The sequence below is a fragment of the Suillus subalutaceus genome, assembly GCF_016647625.1.
Source record: "Suillus subalutaceus strain FC151 chromosome Unknown DFJ58scaffold_47, whole genome shotgun sequence".
Classification (NCBI taxonomy): Eukaryota; Fungi; Basidiomycota; class Agaricomycetes; order Boletales; family Suillaceae; genus Suillus; species Suillus subalutaceus.
In genome coordinates, this window is record NW_024540296.1 from 112,316 (window position 1) to 127,696 (window position 15,381).

The 15,381-nt window shown below is 41.6% G+C and overlaps 2 protein-coding genes across 2 annotated transcripts; one reads left to right on the plus strand and one right to left on the minus strand.

The window, feature by feature from the left end:
• Window positions 1–5,482: 5,482 nt before the first annotated feature.
• DFJ58DRAFT_727467 (uncharacterized protein) lies at window positions 5,483–6,623 on the plus strand (the record flags this gene model as incomplete). The annotated part of the gene is made up of 3 exons (XM_041385470.1): window positions 5,483–5,620; window positions 5,693–6,253; window positions 6,321–6,623. The coding sequence occupies 3 exons, from the start codon at window positions 5,483–5,485 to the stop codon at window positions 6,621–6,623; spliced, it is 1,002 nt and encodes a 333-aa protein (XP_041244337.1).
• Window positions 6,624–13,319: 6,696 nt separating this feature from the next.
• DFJ58DRAFT_727469 (uncharacterized protein) lies at window positions 13,320–14,549 on the minus strand (the record flags this gene model as incomplete). The annotated part of the gene is made up of 3 exons (XM_041385471.1): window positions 13,320–14,063; window positions 14,116–14,137; window positions 14,194–14,549. 3 exons carry the CDS (start codon window positions 14,547–14,549, stop codon window positions 13,320–13,322), a joined length of 1,122 nt encoding a protein of 373 aa, XP_041244338.1.
• Window positions 14,550–15,381: the final 832 nt, after the last annotated feature.

Sequence of the window (15,381 nt, forward strand, 5' to 3'; positions counted from 1 at the left end):
GCCTATGACATTCATACGCGCCTAGCGCCGGTATGATTGTCACAACGGGATATGACAGCTACATGCCCATATCATTTGCGCCAGGTGAGCCAATCTGCAGGTTTATTTTCCTAAGCAGTATATACTTTAGTCATTTTATGTAACTGCACATGGGTATGTTTTAATAAATATAACCCATTATGAAGGTCTCCTTTGGCTATGATGCGTCCACCACATGCCTTAAGAGTTACCCTGCCATTACTCATGATTGCATGTCCTCAAGTTGACATTGAATGATATTTCCTGAGTCAATGAATGAGTGATGATGAACTAAGAATAGCAAAGAGGACTAATCATCAGCTGTAAACACAATGATGGAGCTAACAAAGTAATTGTACAGCCAACCATTGTAGGCAGCATTCTTAATCTCTTGGTTATTCAAAGTCTGTACTGGTAGATTAACTTTGTTAAGTGTTCCAAAAGTACCAGTCAACAATGAATAGTGTGCTGTGACAAGATGATTCAATTCTTGAAAATCATGAGCCATTAGATAATGCCTTCAGGAATGTGTTTGAGTGTGTGAAGAAGTATGATAAGTGAAAAATTCAGATAGCACAAGATGGTGGATGAGATTAACACAAAAAAATTGTATGAGACTGACTTCATGCATAGTAGAATTAAGCCAATGAAGGACAAGGCCCAAAGCCCTTACAGAGTCAAGTGAATGGCAATGAGTTTCGAGGAACAGCAGTGGGTCAGAATGTCATTATGGAGAATGGACGTAGTGTCCTAAAGCTTGCTGAAAGGAGGTGATGAAATGTCAACATGTCAACCCCCATAGTGGTGATAAAAACTCAGTCATTGCAAGCCAAGTACAGAGTTTGCCAGGGTGTATTGGCACAGGGATTAGGAAGTAGGTCACCTTGAATGAGATATGTTCTTCTTGCTCATTGACATGTGAGGCATTCATGTTATGATTCTTCACCTTCTGCAAAAATGACTGTACTAAGTACAGCTATCTTGTACCTTTGTAATTCATCTTTGTTGTCTATCTCATCTTCTATCAACTCATACATGTAATATAGCTAATATTAGATCCATGTTGTCATTGTCTATGTTTAGAAGTAGAGCATGTATTTAGAATCATCTAGATAACATTTAGTTTGCAGTTTAGAATATGTTTCTAGATGTTGTTGTACTGTGAGCTGAATCTCTAACAAATAAGATTTGAAACAATATCTAGGATTCTCAATGCTACATGAAGTCATCTATTATAACCAAGACTATGAAATCAAAGACCAGTTAAGACAAGGATAAGACAAGGTGTGACTCAAAGTAATATGACAGCAAGACCACTGGTTAACTAAGAAGATATCAACCAAGAAATACAAGAATCACATAGTCACTACAACAAGTATTATAGTATACAGCAGCAAAAATGAAGCAAAGTCAAGTTAAGAAATTAAAAGGATTCAACTTTAGCAAATGTGTCACTTTAGACGAGGACCAAAGACAAGCAAAACTATAACAGCAATAAGACAGCCAAAATCAAGCAAGGTCCAGCAATAAAATCACAAATATCAAGCAAAACAAAGTTAAGTCTAAACAAGATCCTGACTACAGCTCAGGCATAACCCCCTAGATAAGCACTAGAATAAGCAAGACCAGGAAATCAAAGATGAGGACTAAGATGAGAGCTAAGACATGTACATGTATAATAAGTCTTATATGACAAAGGCTGATCCTTGGTAGACCTTAATAAAGGGCATAGTCAACCTGCATTAATAATGGATGGATATACATGTCTAGTAGTAAAATAGACATTTAACAGTGCCCTACTTGATCCAATAAGATTACTAGATGTCTAGAGTCTAAGATCTACTGAGGTGAATTATCCAGACTACAACAATTCCTACTAAGTAGAAGGATAAATATTGGTTCTGATGGAGGATATGAAAGTAAGTGAAGTCCTGAGCTGTGTCTTACTTAATAAGTGAGAGTTCTGTCTCCAGATGAGGATCAGTTGGTTGCTTGTTTGGTATATCAATACTGACTTCAAGAAGTGGAGGATATCGTTGTATCAGGAAACCTATACTTTTTCTGATTATACCTCAGCACTCTTATATAATCTTCAGGACTTATAGAAGGTGAATAATAAACCATGCTCTTAGCTAAGATGGCCAAGACATTACAAGTGAACATACAATATCATAATTTAACATGATTTAGTATAATTGAGTAGGATATTCAGGTCATCTGTTAATTTTGGTTAGCTTAATGACCTGCCAGGCTTAACTAATATTATCACACTTAGTCAAGTCTTCTAAGGTTGCTTAGAAAAATTGTAGGTTTCCTGATGTGAAGCAAAAGTCACATATAATGCTTTGATGCACATATTGTTTCCATTATTGAGCCAGGGCCTAGTCAGAGACTCATTAGGGTTAAATGCAGTCTCTTTAGAAATAGCAGCTAGGCAGCCTACACCTACTCCAGACATATTCAATAGATCTCAATTTTATAGATATATACTGGACTCCAGAAATGCCATGCTTACTCTAACTGGGTTACTCATATGTCTGGGACTTGTTTCCTAGTGGAATGGGGCTTTGACAATGCTATATCTACTTTAACTAGGTTGCCTATATTGCTGAAACTTATAAATACAACAAACAAATTTTGCTTCTACTGATCAGTAAAGTCAATGTTCTTAAACATAAGATGTAATTATACATATCATTGCTTTATAAGAATGACCCTCATTAATAGCATCAGAGATTGTATGAACCTTGACAGAGTTCCTGTTAAGGCCATGCTCAAAGGAAGAAAACTGAGTCTGAAGGACTTTGCCTCAGCTTGTGTGCTATGCCTCTTACCCAAGTATGTATCCATGATTTCAAATGAAGTCTGATAGAAATCTGATGAAATCCAGAGAAGCACAGTGAAGAGGGCCACACTGATGAGGACTGATGGACTCAGACTAGATAACAGAAAAGACAGACTAGAATGAGTAAGACTAGCTACAGACATGTACTAGATATATATATATACCTAGTGCCTTGAGGCCCAGGTAAGACCCCTGGCACCTCTGGCAGACCCTAGCGGCCAAGCCTCCTAACACAATGAGAAACTTCTAAGAAATGCAGGAAATTCCAGCAGAGTTTTGTTTACTTGACAGAGAGAAGTGTAAAGACTACTTAGGACTTGTTTTGAGTAGAAAAAAACAGAGGAATGGCTGCAGGGACAAAGTCTAGAGCAGAAGGGAACTGAAGGAGTGGAGCAGAATTTAGAATGGAAGAAGTGGTCTGGAGTTTAGAACAGAAGTTGAACTTAAGTCTAGAAAGAGAGCAAGTGCTAGAAAGGCAAAACTCCAGCTAGGGAATCAATTTCTAAGCCTGGATGGAGATAGAGAGGATAAATCTCAGAGGGGTGGAACTTTAGCCTAGGGACTCAATCCCTAGGCCTGAGAAAGAGCAATGACTAAGATGGACCAAAGTCCAGAGATAGGAATGAGCAAGTCTAGATGATATTTGAACTGATGAAAATACAGAAGTTTATATACTGGAGGAGAAATACAAAAGATCAGTAAGCAAAAGAGTAATGCTATGTACAAGCATGTGGAAACACATTAGTAAGTGAGACAGAACATATAGTGGCTCAAAAAAATGTCTCAATGTTTGTAGATTTTCATGTAATTACTGTATTATGAGTCAGGGTGTGAGAATATGACTAAGCCATAGGGGACATGTGGGAAAGCCCTGCTTCCTAGCCTTAGTTTGGTCCATATAGTGTGGGAAAATTATGTTATTGAGTGAAGATATGGTTATTTTTAATTTGGTGACTCATTGAGACACTTATTTGACTTTCAGTTTAACCAACACAATCTCTATAATTTTAGTACTTGGTGTTTCCTCCTGTTGTTCTAATTGCTTCTATCACTCTTCTATTCACACTATCTATCAATTTCAGCCATTCCTCATCAAAAATCTTGCCCCACTCTACTGCAACTCTCTCCTCCTATTATCCTCAGCTCTTCTGATCTGTATACCAGGCAGATTGCTACTAAAACTGGTCTGAGCAGGGTTATTCTCATTATGGTCATTAAAAGTCATTTCAAATAAGACAAATATCAAACTAGATTGTCCTTTCAAGCTTACACCCCATAACAAAAAATCTCTTGTTATCATATTCTAACTAGGCAGACTGCCAATGCTACTCAAGGCACCAAATTCATTGATTATATCATCTACACTGCTCTCTTTACTCAAATAGTCAGGAATACTCCTAAGGCAGCCAACTTAAAGCTGTAGTCAAGCAGAAAAAGCCTCTCCTGTCTTCAGGCTATAGAGGGAGGGAAACTAGCCTTTGCTATAAAGCCTCAGTATTGGATTGTTGAGTACTGGAATAGGGTTACCTGGTCAGATGAGACAAAAACCAACAGGATGGGATCAGATGGTCAGGAATATGTATGATAAAAGGCAGAAGAACTACTAGAAGAAAGAAAAGTCAAGAAAACACTAAAGTATGGAGTAGAACACTTGATGGTATAGGTTTGTATGAGGTGAAATAGAGTAGGAATTCTCTGTGAGGTGTAGGAGAGAATGAATGCAGAGCAGCACATTTCAATTTTGGAGGAGTATCTGCTCAGGAGCATGCAGGAATCAAGAATTAATAAAGAAGACACTACCCTCTAATAAGACAATGACCCTAAGCATACTTCAAGTTGACCATAAAATGATTTGAAAACTATTGTATTAGTATTCTATAATGTCTAGTCCAGTCCTCAGACCACAACCCTATTGAACAGCCCTGGGAATTACTCAAGCTATCACTTACAGTCTATTAAGATCCTCCATAGGGGTTATTTCAGCTGTAGGAGAGAGTTGCAGCAGAGTGGGGCAAGATTTTTGATGAGGAATGGCTGAAATTGATAGATAGTGTGAATAGAAGAGTGATAGAAGCAATTAGAACAACAGGAGGAAACACCAAGCTACTAGAATTATAGAGATTGTGTTGGTTAAACTGAAAGTCAAATAAGTGTCTCAATGAGTCACCAAATTAAAATAACCATATCTTCACTCAATACCATAATTTTCCCACACTATATGGACCAAACATAAGGCTAGGAAGCAGGGCTTTCCCACATGTCCTATGGCTTAGTCATATTCTCACACCCTGACTCATAATACAGCAATTACATGCAAATCCACCAACATTGAAACACTTTTTGAGCCACTGTAAGTAAATGAATCAAAGATGAAGCTGATACAAGTACAAAGATCAATTAGTAAAAGTGCTGTTTGAGCTAACTAGCCAGCCTGTGAGCAAGTGAACTCAAACAAGTGCTTACTAAGTGAGCATGTGATATAAGATGTAATGTATGACAGTACACACAGCTTGTCTTTTTCTTTCATCTCGCCCCACTCACTTCAGGTTAAGGTATTCTCTCAAGTGAGAATTCGGCGCATCAATACTTCTGTCTCTATTTTTAAGTGATATTAACATTATGTCTGGGGCTACGAATTCTGTTGCTCCTCAAGGAGCAGGTGATAAAAGTGTTAGTCATCTAAACCCTGACTATGACAGGGATATGACAGACGATGAAGTCGATGGCTTGACCAACACTTTGGGTCAAGTCCAAAGGGTCATTGACTTTGATAACTGAGAAGCTGTTATAGCCAAGAACCTTCATTGTTCTGAGTGTAATCTTCTTTAGGCCCAACAAAGGAATCTGAACCATATTGAAGTTCCTGATGATGACAAGTTTTATGTAGAGGAACCTCCTACCTCACCTGTTACACCCACTCTTACATCTTCCCTCACTAAGAGGATTGCTAAAGCATACAGTTATGTTGATTCACTTACTCCTACCACTAAAAAGCTCATATATTCCATTTCTGGTGTTGATGAACCAATTCCTACTGTACCTGATCCTTGTGCATCATTTGTAGCTCCCTCTGTTCCTTCTAGTGTCTCAAGCAACACATATACCTTCATGCAGTCTAACACTAGAATTGCATCTTCTCTCAAATCCACCTATGAAATTCCATGTCCTATTATTTTCAACCTCACCAAGGTGAAAGTCCACATACCTCTTACAGTACTCACTCCTTTGGCACTTCGCAAGATCCACCAGGACCCATCATGCATCAAGATAATGAAAGGACTCGTCAACGATCCTAAACTAAGTGTTATGGATGCAACATCATCTGGGTTCTCACCGGTGACAAGTTTACTGGCAGATCAATTTAATGAAGCCTTTGGGAACTTCATCAAGGTAATGTGTCAAATAGCAGACCCAATCATCATTCAATATTTCATTGACCACTGTGCATTTTGCACAGAAAGAGACAATTTTAGTGAAAACTATCGCACCATTCTTGTGTTCGATATCAAGGCATGCAGAAAGTTCCTTTAACACCCTTACTTTTATGGACAGACCTGCATACCTCGACCAATTGGAAAGAATCAAATCAATACCAAACTGGAAAACCAGTCTTCATCTTCTAGCGGTTCTCATTTCCAACCATACCCTCCTAAGAAACCCGACCATACCTTGTCAGGAGGGGGCACATCCTTTGAACGATAGCAATGGCAAGCCCTTCATAAGGGCAAAGGAGCATCAACTGACCAACTCCTTTGCATGATCTGCAGTCAGCTTGGCCACAGGGCGAGTAGTTGCATGCACTCTCATACCTCCAAGAACAATGCTGTTACCAGTTCCTGGCAAGGCAAGCTTATTCTCAAATCGACTTCAACACCCATCTGCATTTCCTTCAACATTGGACGCTGCCAGGCTTCAAGGCATCCGAATGAAATCATACATGTTTGCACAATCTGTGGAGAATCCTCTCATGGAGCCGCTTCAAAAACCTGCTTCTGATATCTTGAATTGAATTGTCACTCCTTACATTGCCTCAGTGTATGAGAAAAACCTTAGAGAATTTAATCTAACCAAAAAATATCCTTCTCTCGTCTACAACTTGCAGCATGGTTTCCCTATTGGCGATATTGCACCTCCTACCAGAACCTACATTCCCAAGAACCACAAGTCAGCTCTTGATCATGTCAGGTCCTTTCACCAAAGTGCAGGGTCGAAACATTCTTGGTGGGCACTTTGTGTCCTCTCCTCTTGGCATTGTAGAAAAGGCTAGTGAACCTGGAAGTTTCGTGTGGTTTGAGACCTTTCATTCAAGAATGAAGATGGGTACTTGGTCAATGGTCATTTGGACTTAAACAACTTCCCTACAGAGTGGGGTATAGCATCCCAAGTAGCAGATATTGTGAGCATATTTTCACTCACTGCCTCGGCAGGTGTGTTTCAATGCCTTACTTGTTCTAAGGGCCTTTCTACCCTGTCCTTTCTTTGATCACCTCAGTGTTGTTGCTTCAGCATACTTACAAGGTCCTTCTACCTTGTTCATTCATTTGCCTCGGCATCATTGCTTTGGCACACCTTGCAAGGTCCTTCTACCTTTCGTTTGTCACTTCAGCAACTCTTCTTTTGCTTAGGTGCACTTCACACTTACTCATTCACATCTCTCACAAGTGGCTTGTGCTCCTCCTGGTACCCAGGCAGCCACATTGGACATTGAAGCAGCGTATCACATAATTCCAGTCTGGCCCAAACACAAGTGTTTTCTTGTTGTTGAAGTTGATGGTGGCCTTTTGTCATATACCATATTCCTGGGTACAGATCCGATCCAGATCCGATGGACATATCCATCGTCCGGTCCACAGATCCAATCTGATCCTTATTTCATGTCCTGTTCATATAACTCTAACTATCGTTCATCTCCTTTCGGCATTCCTGTACACCGGTATACTGGTTATCCTTTACTTCCATTATGCTTACTGATCCGCTACACTTACTGATCTGCTTTAGCTTATACTTCATTCCCGGTTATGATTCATTATCCATCCGACTTACCGATATGCTGTACACATACTTTGCGTATACTTCATACATAGCCTTGCACCTTTGCTTATTGATCATTCCGTTAGTTATCCGTAGTATATAAACCCTTGTACATGCGCTGTAGTAGATCAGTTCAAATATCATCTTAGATTGCACTCATTCTGTCTGGACTCTAAGTCCCTCTGTTATCCGTCCGGACTCGAGTATGATACTCTTGTCAACTCCGAGACTTAGAATTGATTCCTATAGTCTATATATCTGTCTCTGTCTTTGGACAGTCCTCACCTGTTAGTTTCTAGTTCAGATCCGATCCGGATTAGCCGTTACTCTATATGTTCGATATCCGGAAGCCTTAATGGATCCGTTATAATACTTATCCGTCTCACTAGACGCGATACTCTAGCACTCTGAAATAAGGGGCAAGACTCAGGAAAGAGACACAGCGCACGAGCTGAGGCCAAAGCCCTTTGGATACAATACTACTTGAGTACGGTTTTAACACCTTTTCATCAATCACATATTTCCATTCAGGCTCTCAACAGCTGGTGGGATCCAAGGTCATGTGGCTGATGCCACAGTAGACATCCTTCGGTGCATGAACCTTGGGTCCATAAAGAAATAGGTGAACGACCATACTCTCTTCTGTTATGCTTATAGCAGTGGCACCATGCTACCTGACAGTTCTCTAACCCTGTTTCTATACAAACATGGACTCATTGATGTCTATGACAAGTCCAAACCCCTCAGAGTCCCATGGCACTCTCAAAAATGGCAGGATTTGTGTCATTAATCATTTACCTAGGCTTACTTTGAGACACTGCCCTACACACTGTATCCTTACCCAATGAGAAACATGAAAAGTATTTACACAAGCTTGCAGACATCCTGTCATGCCTCACTTCAGGGGGCGCATCTCATTGAAAGAAGCTACCAGTATCAATGGTACATTGTCTCATGTAACCTTCATCATTCCAAGAGGTCACTCATACCTCTGCAACCTTAGTACATTCATCTCGTCATTCCCATCCCTCTGTCTTGTTACTTAAGGGTCTTATATACGATGTGTATATAGTGGCAACACAACTATACAGGATAAGACTTCTTGCCAGTCCTTAAGTACATGGTCTATGACTTTTCTAGTTTTCATGGTAGATAACATGCTGAGTTCTTGGGAGGAATGTCTTTCAATATTCTCCTTCTTGTTCCTTAATTAGTTTAAACCTCGTGGTCTCGTAGTAGTGAGTGTGAAGTTTGTACGTGTTTTGGCAAGTGTGTGTTCGTGGATTGTGAAATATGTCTATGCTCTTGAAATTCTGAGTGTGGAGTTTGTACGTGTTTGGGCAAGTGTATGCTCGTGGATTTGTGAAGTGTGTCTCATGATTCGTGTCTCCCTTCCTGAAAAAGAGAGGAAAGTTTTGCTGATGAACTTAGCTAGGTAGCTGTACTTTGTTATATAGTTAACCCCTGTAAGGTAGTATATAACTTGAATAGATGTTTCTTATTCTTAACTTCAAGGCTGCTGAATGGCCTGCGCTTAGATCTTACTGGTTCTCACATGGTTTGAGGAAAGAGTTAAGGTGGAAAGCTTATATTACATGAGTGAAAATGGACTCCTTATATACCTTTTGGGAGGCCATCTTACTAAGCATGATTCATTACATAGATTTGTAAGAATGTGCTTACAACTTGTGTTGAGTCAGCTTGTTTACTAATATACATACAAAATAAAGTGTAATATTACAAAGAATGAAAAGTGAAAAGCATGAGTCATCACATGGATTGGTAAGAATGTGCTTACAAACCAAGCCCTTAGGTGTGCTGAATCATCCTTATAACAAAGTGGATTACAAATACAGTTGCAAGTTTTACAAAGCATGATGAATCATAACCAAACATAATGAGTCAAGTTGAATCCTTACAAATCAGAGCATTTCCCAGTCACATGACATGATTACTAACATGCTTGGTGGCTTGAGGAAAAGTCTGGTGGCTAAATGTGCCTAGAAAAAATAGAAAGAGATAGAATCTCATGGAACAAAATAGAAATACATGGAAAAATAGAAGTGAAGTTTGAAAGTGAAAATACTAGCTAAGAAATGAATGAAAAATGATAAGGTAACTTGGTGATAGGAATCAGTCAGGTGTCTTCTACCTTCCTTGTCACTGCTGTTGTGTATATGTCATGGTATGGGTCACATACCATGCATGACACCGCTTCAGCTCTCATTACCCTCTTCCATCCATCATTTTAGACTTAAAGTGGTGGTTTAATGTTCTCTCTTCAGCACCAGTATCTCACAACCTCATTCCACGAACTTTCCCACAAGATCTCAACCTTTGGGTTAACACATCAATGAACTGGGGGATCAGTTTGACTCTGGACGGAAAATGGAACACCTGGACACTTCAGAACAACTGGAAAGGTCAAGGTTGAGACATTGGTTGGTTAAAAGTGGTAACAGTTGAGCTTAGCATTCAAACTCTCTTTGATCTAGGATGGAAGGATGCATGTGTCCTGATCCACTCTGACAACCAAGAACTTATTGGAGCTTTCCAATGTGGTTGCAGCCGCAATTTTCAAGTTGATCTCTGCATTCGACATTCTGAGGCCATTACAATGTGCTCGAACGTCACTCATGTACTTATTTATGTTGAATCCGCTCAGAACAAGGCTGGCACGATTTCGGTTGGCTCTCCCAGTTCCTGTTTGTCTCCAATCATGCTCCCAGAAGAGCTTAAATCCTTCATCTTGCCTTATATCTGATTCACTTTCTAGAACATTGGCTCTTCCCGACAACACAGATGCATTGGCCCTTCTACATGTTGCACTTGCAAGGCCCTCATGAGTTGGGGAGCCACCCAATTCATCTCATCCAATTTGCAAACCCCCAAAACCTGGAAAACCCAAAAAGGGTGTGAAATAACACCATCATCATTCAGACCACATGTTCTTGCCAGAGACCGCTTATGCCATTGGACGGTCCCCATTTCAGACACTTTCCACTCAGAACTCATCAGAGATTATGCTCTAGATGATATCATTCAGTTATTTAGGTTCTGTCTGGACACAAATTTCACTTGAGAAATTCAAATTGAAATTCACCTTCAGTGTCATGTGACTCTGCTCCCACGACCTTCGGAAGTCACCTGGGCATATGCTCCGCTATCATGATAACCAGGGATATATGATATCCGTCCAGTGCACTGACTCAGTACAACACCCATAATGGACATCTCACTACAGCAATGGCATGCAGATGTCCGTCGACGCCGACTTACTTTCATCTTCATGTGCATTGCTACACAAGTTGTGTATCTGTACCAATTATTATTCCTATCTACCAATGCATGTATTCCATACCACACATCAGCCTTGACTGGTGAAGCATGGGTTTATGAGCTTATGACAGGTCACTCTGATAGAATCTGCCACAATCTTGGTGTTAACCTTGAAGTCTTTGAAGCGCTGGTGAAGATTTTGCAACAAAATGATATCCAAGTGTCTCGCAATGTGTCATATACCATATATCCGGTTACAGATCCGATGATCTGGATCTCAGATCCGATCCAGATCCGATGAACATATCCATCGTCCGGTCCACAGATCCGCTTTGATTCTTATTTCATTTCCTGTTCATATAACTCTAACTATCGTTCATCTCCTTTCGGTATTCCTGTACACCGGTATACCGGTTATCCTTTACTTCCGCTTTGCTTACTGATCCGCTATGCTTACTGATCCGCTATGCTTACTGATCCGCTACACTTACGAATCCGCTTTTACTTACTTTGCTTATACTTTCATACATAGCCTCGCACCTTTGCTTATTGATCATTCCGTTAGCTATCCGTAGTATATAAACCTTTGTATATGCGCTGTAGTAGATCAGTTCGAATATCATCTTAGATTGCACTCATTCCGTCTGGACTCTGAGTCCCTCCGTTATCCATCCGGACTTGAGTACGCTACTCTTGTCTACTCCGAGACTTAGGATAGATTCCTATAAGTCTACATATCCGCCTCTGTCTTCGGACAGTCCTCACCCGTTAGTTTCTAGTCCGGATCTGATCCGGATTGGCCGTTACTCTATACGTTCGATATCCGGAAGTCTTAACGGATCCATTGCAATACTTATCCGTTTCACTAGACGCGATACTTTAGCTCTCTGAAATAAGGGGCAAGACTCGGGAAAGGGGCACAGCGCACGAGCTGAGGCCGAAGCCCTTCGGATCCGATACTACTTGAGTACGGTCTTAACACAATGGCATATCAGTAGAGGAACAACTGGCAATTTTTTTGTATGCCTGTGTAACTGGGCTTTCGACTTGCCATCTCGGTGAGCGATTTCAGTGTTCCCCTGATACCATTGCCAGGTGAGTACTCAGCCTTTGTCTGAGTCATATCAATATCCTACTGAATTATGTTGTGCTAGGTACTTTAAGCACTTGCTTAACTTTTTCTCGGACGACCTATTCTATTCCTCACAAGTCCACTTACCCACGATTGAGACTCCTCTATCCTCCAAAATTCTGGATGACCCTCAATTTCACTTTTTTGATGAATGTATTGGTGCCGTAGATGGCACACACATCTGAGTCTTCGCCTCAGCCAACCAGCATGCCACTATGCGCAACCGCAAAGGATTTTTATCCCAAAACTGTCTCTTTGTGTGCGACCACAATTTTTTATTTATATACTCACTTTGTGGCTGGGATGGCTCTGTTGCCGATGGTGCACTCTGGAATGATGCACGCACCCATGATTTTGCCTTGCCCCCAGGCAGATATCTACTTGCAGATGCTGGCTTTGGGACATGTGATGCACTGTTAGTGCCATACCATGGTGTCCATTACCACCTGAATGAGTGGTGTCAGGCCGATCAGCAGTAATGTTTTTTTTTTCATTTCAATACTTTATTTTCTAACACATGTCTAGGCTGCGGACCCCAGAGGAGTTATTCAACCACCGACACGCATCTCTTTGCAACATCATTGAACACATCTTCGGAGTGATGAAGCACCGATGGTGCATTCTTCAGGTGCCGCCAGAGTATCATATGGACATCCAAGCATGTGTCCCCGATGCGCTCTGTGCTTTGCACAACTTTGTTTGCAGATACGACCCCAACAGTTTTGATGGAGAAGCTGATGATCTGTTGGAATACGACTCTGAGGGAGGAGGGGGTGAGCTGAATGAACTTGGTGATGGCTCAGCAGATACTGCGGAGAGGCGGAGAGCTGATGGTTGTTGTGATTGGATTGCTAGGGAGATGTGGGAAGATTATCTTGCAGTGTGTGCGGCACGAGGTGACCCAGTTAATTGAAGTTATACTACTAGTTTGTGCGCTCTGTATCTCGACAATCAATTCAATTGTTTGCATGTATCATAGTGTTTGACAAGTATGTAAGAAGTATATGAAGCAAGTTAATCGACGGTATCAATGTGCATGGCACGAGTTTCACCGAGCCTCCTCTTCACCCAATTGGCCCTCAGATTGTCACCCTTCAAGTATAAAAACGCCGTGGCCTGATCTTCGTCCCTCACAAACAACTGCGTCATGTCCAACTTGTCATCATCAGACATGTATGTGGCATCACTGATGACTTCAATGGCATGCGCAAAGTCAGAAGCAGGTGCAACAGGGGCCGCAAGAACTGGGGGTACACTAAGATGCTTGCTCACGGCCTCCATTGCAGTAACAAGTGATGTCATCGCTGCACTACCCTCCAGCTGGGCTCTGGCAGTTGCAGATGGTGGGCAAGAGTGCTTTCCTGATGGAGCATCGCCGTCAGAACCCAGTGCGCTGGCCTTGCGCTTGCCCTGGCTGGTACTTGTCAATGCTGTGGGTGGGCTTGTCGAAGGAATGCGTGATGACGTGGCGGGAGGATATGTGGAAGTAGATGCAGGAAGACGGCCCATGTCTGCAGAAATCTCGTTGGTGGCTATAGATAACTCATGGAGGTGGAGTTCTGCAGGAGGGTGAGTGCTGGTGGAAGGTATCATGGAAGGTGGGGGCATGCTGGTAGTAGATGCGGTAGAGCCAGTGCGATTTTTTTTCTGACTGCGACAGATGTGAATTCCTTTGTCTTTTATGCCAGCTGTCAGCAAGTCAAAGATCTCAAAATGTTTGAATCCTTTGTTCTTGAATTGCGTGGCATTCGGATTTGACTTGAAAAAACAGATTAGGATCCAGAGCAGTGATGGGGAGCACAGTACTCACTTTGACATATCCAGCCCAAGTGCTAGCGGTGTCCTTATCTATGGTTGCCCCCCCGCTTCTGTCCATGTGAATCCTGACGACGATCCACCAACTTTGAGTGCTTGAGCGGCGAGATAAGCCTTCTTGAGAGCCAAAAACTTTGACTTACAGGCTGAAATTGTTTTGTCCCCACCCTTCTGGTTTTTGAAGTGCTTTGCAAGGTGCGCAGAAGCTTCTGTATAGGTTCTCTTGGGGAAGGTGGCGCAATCTGTGCCAGACCTGTTATCATAGAGGTATCTAAGGAAGGTGGTCTCCTCTTCCAGTCTCCAATAAGCGGCCTCTTTATGGCCAGATACAGATTGCAGTTGAGGCTCTGTGGCACCACTGGTGGAGTCTCCAGAGTGATAAGAGCGAAGAGAGCGACGAAAGTGGTCAGAATCCAACATATAGTCCATGCATATGATGGTAGTATGATAATGCTAGGTGCCAATCTCATTTTGAAGGTCGTGGGAGCAGTGTCACATGATGCTGAAGGTAAATTTTGATTTGAATTTCTCAAGTGAGATTCATGTCCAGACAGAACCTTAATGTATTGTTGATATCTGTTAAGACCGTACTCAAGAGGTATCGGATCCAAAGGGCTTTGGCCTCAGCTTGTGCACTGTGCCCCTTTCCTGAGTCTTGCCCTTATTTCAGAGTACTGAAGTATTGCGTCTAGTGAGACGGATAAGTATTGTAACGGATCCATTAAGGCTTCCAGATATCAGACATATAGAGTAACGGCTAATCCGGATCGGATCTGAACTAGAAACTAACGGGTGAGGACTGTTTGAAGACAGAGGTGAAGATACAGACTATAGGAATCAATCCTAAGTCTCGGAGTAGACAAGAGTATTGTACTCAAGTCCGGACAGACAACAGAGGGACTTAGAGTCCAGATGGAATGAGTGCAATCTAAGATGATATTTGAACTGATCTACTACAGCGCATGTACAAGGGTTTATATACTACGGATAACTAACGGAATGATCAATAAGCAAAGGCGCAAGGCTATGTACGAAGTATAAGCAAAGTATGTGCACAGTGTATTGGTAAGTCAGATGGATCACGAATCATGAACCGGTGTAGAGACTCGCCTTTCTGCAGGCACATATGGGCACATTTTGCGCCTTTTCACAACTCATGACAATTGGCCTTCAATGCACAACTCGCACCATCAGCTATATTCGACTTCTATCATGTCCCTAGTCGTTTTACACACAACGTGCAGCTTTCCCGCAAAACGCG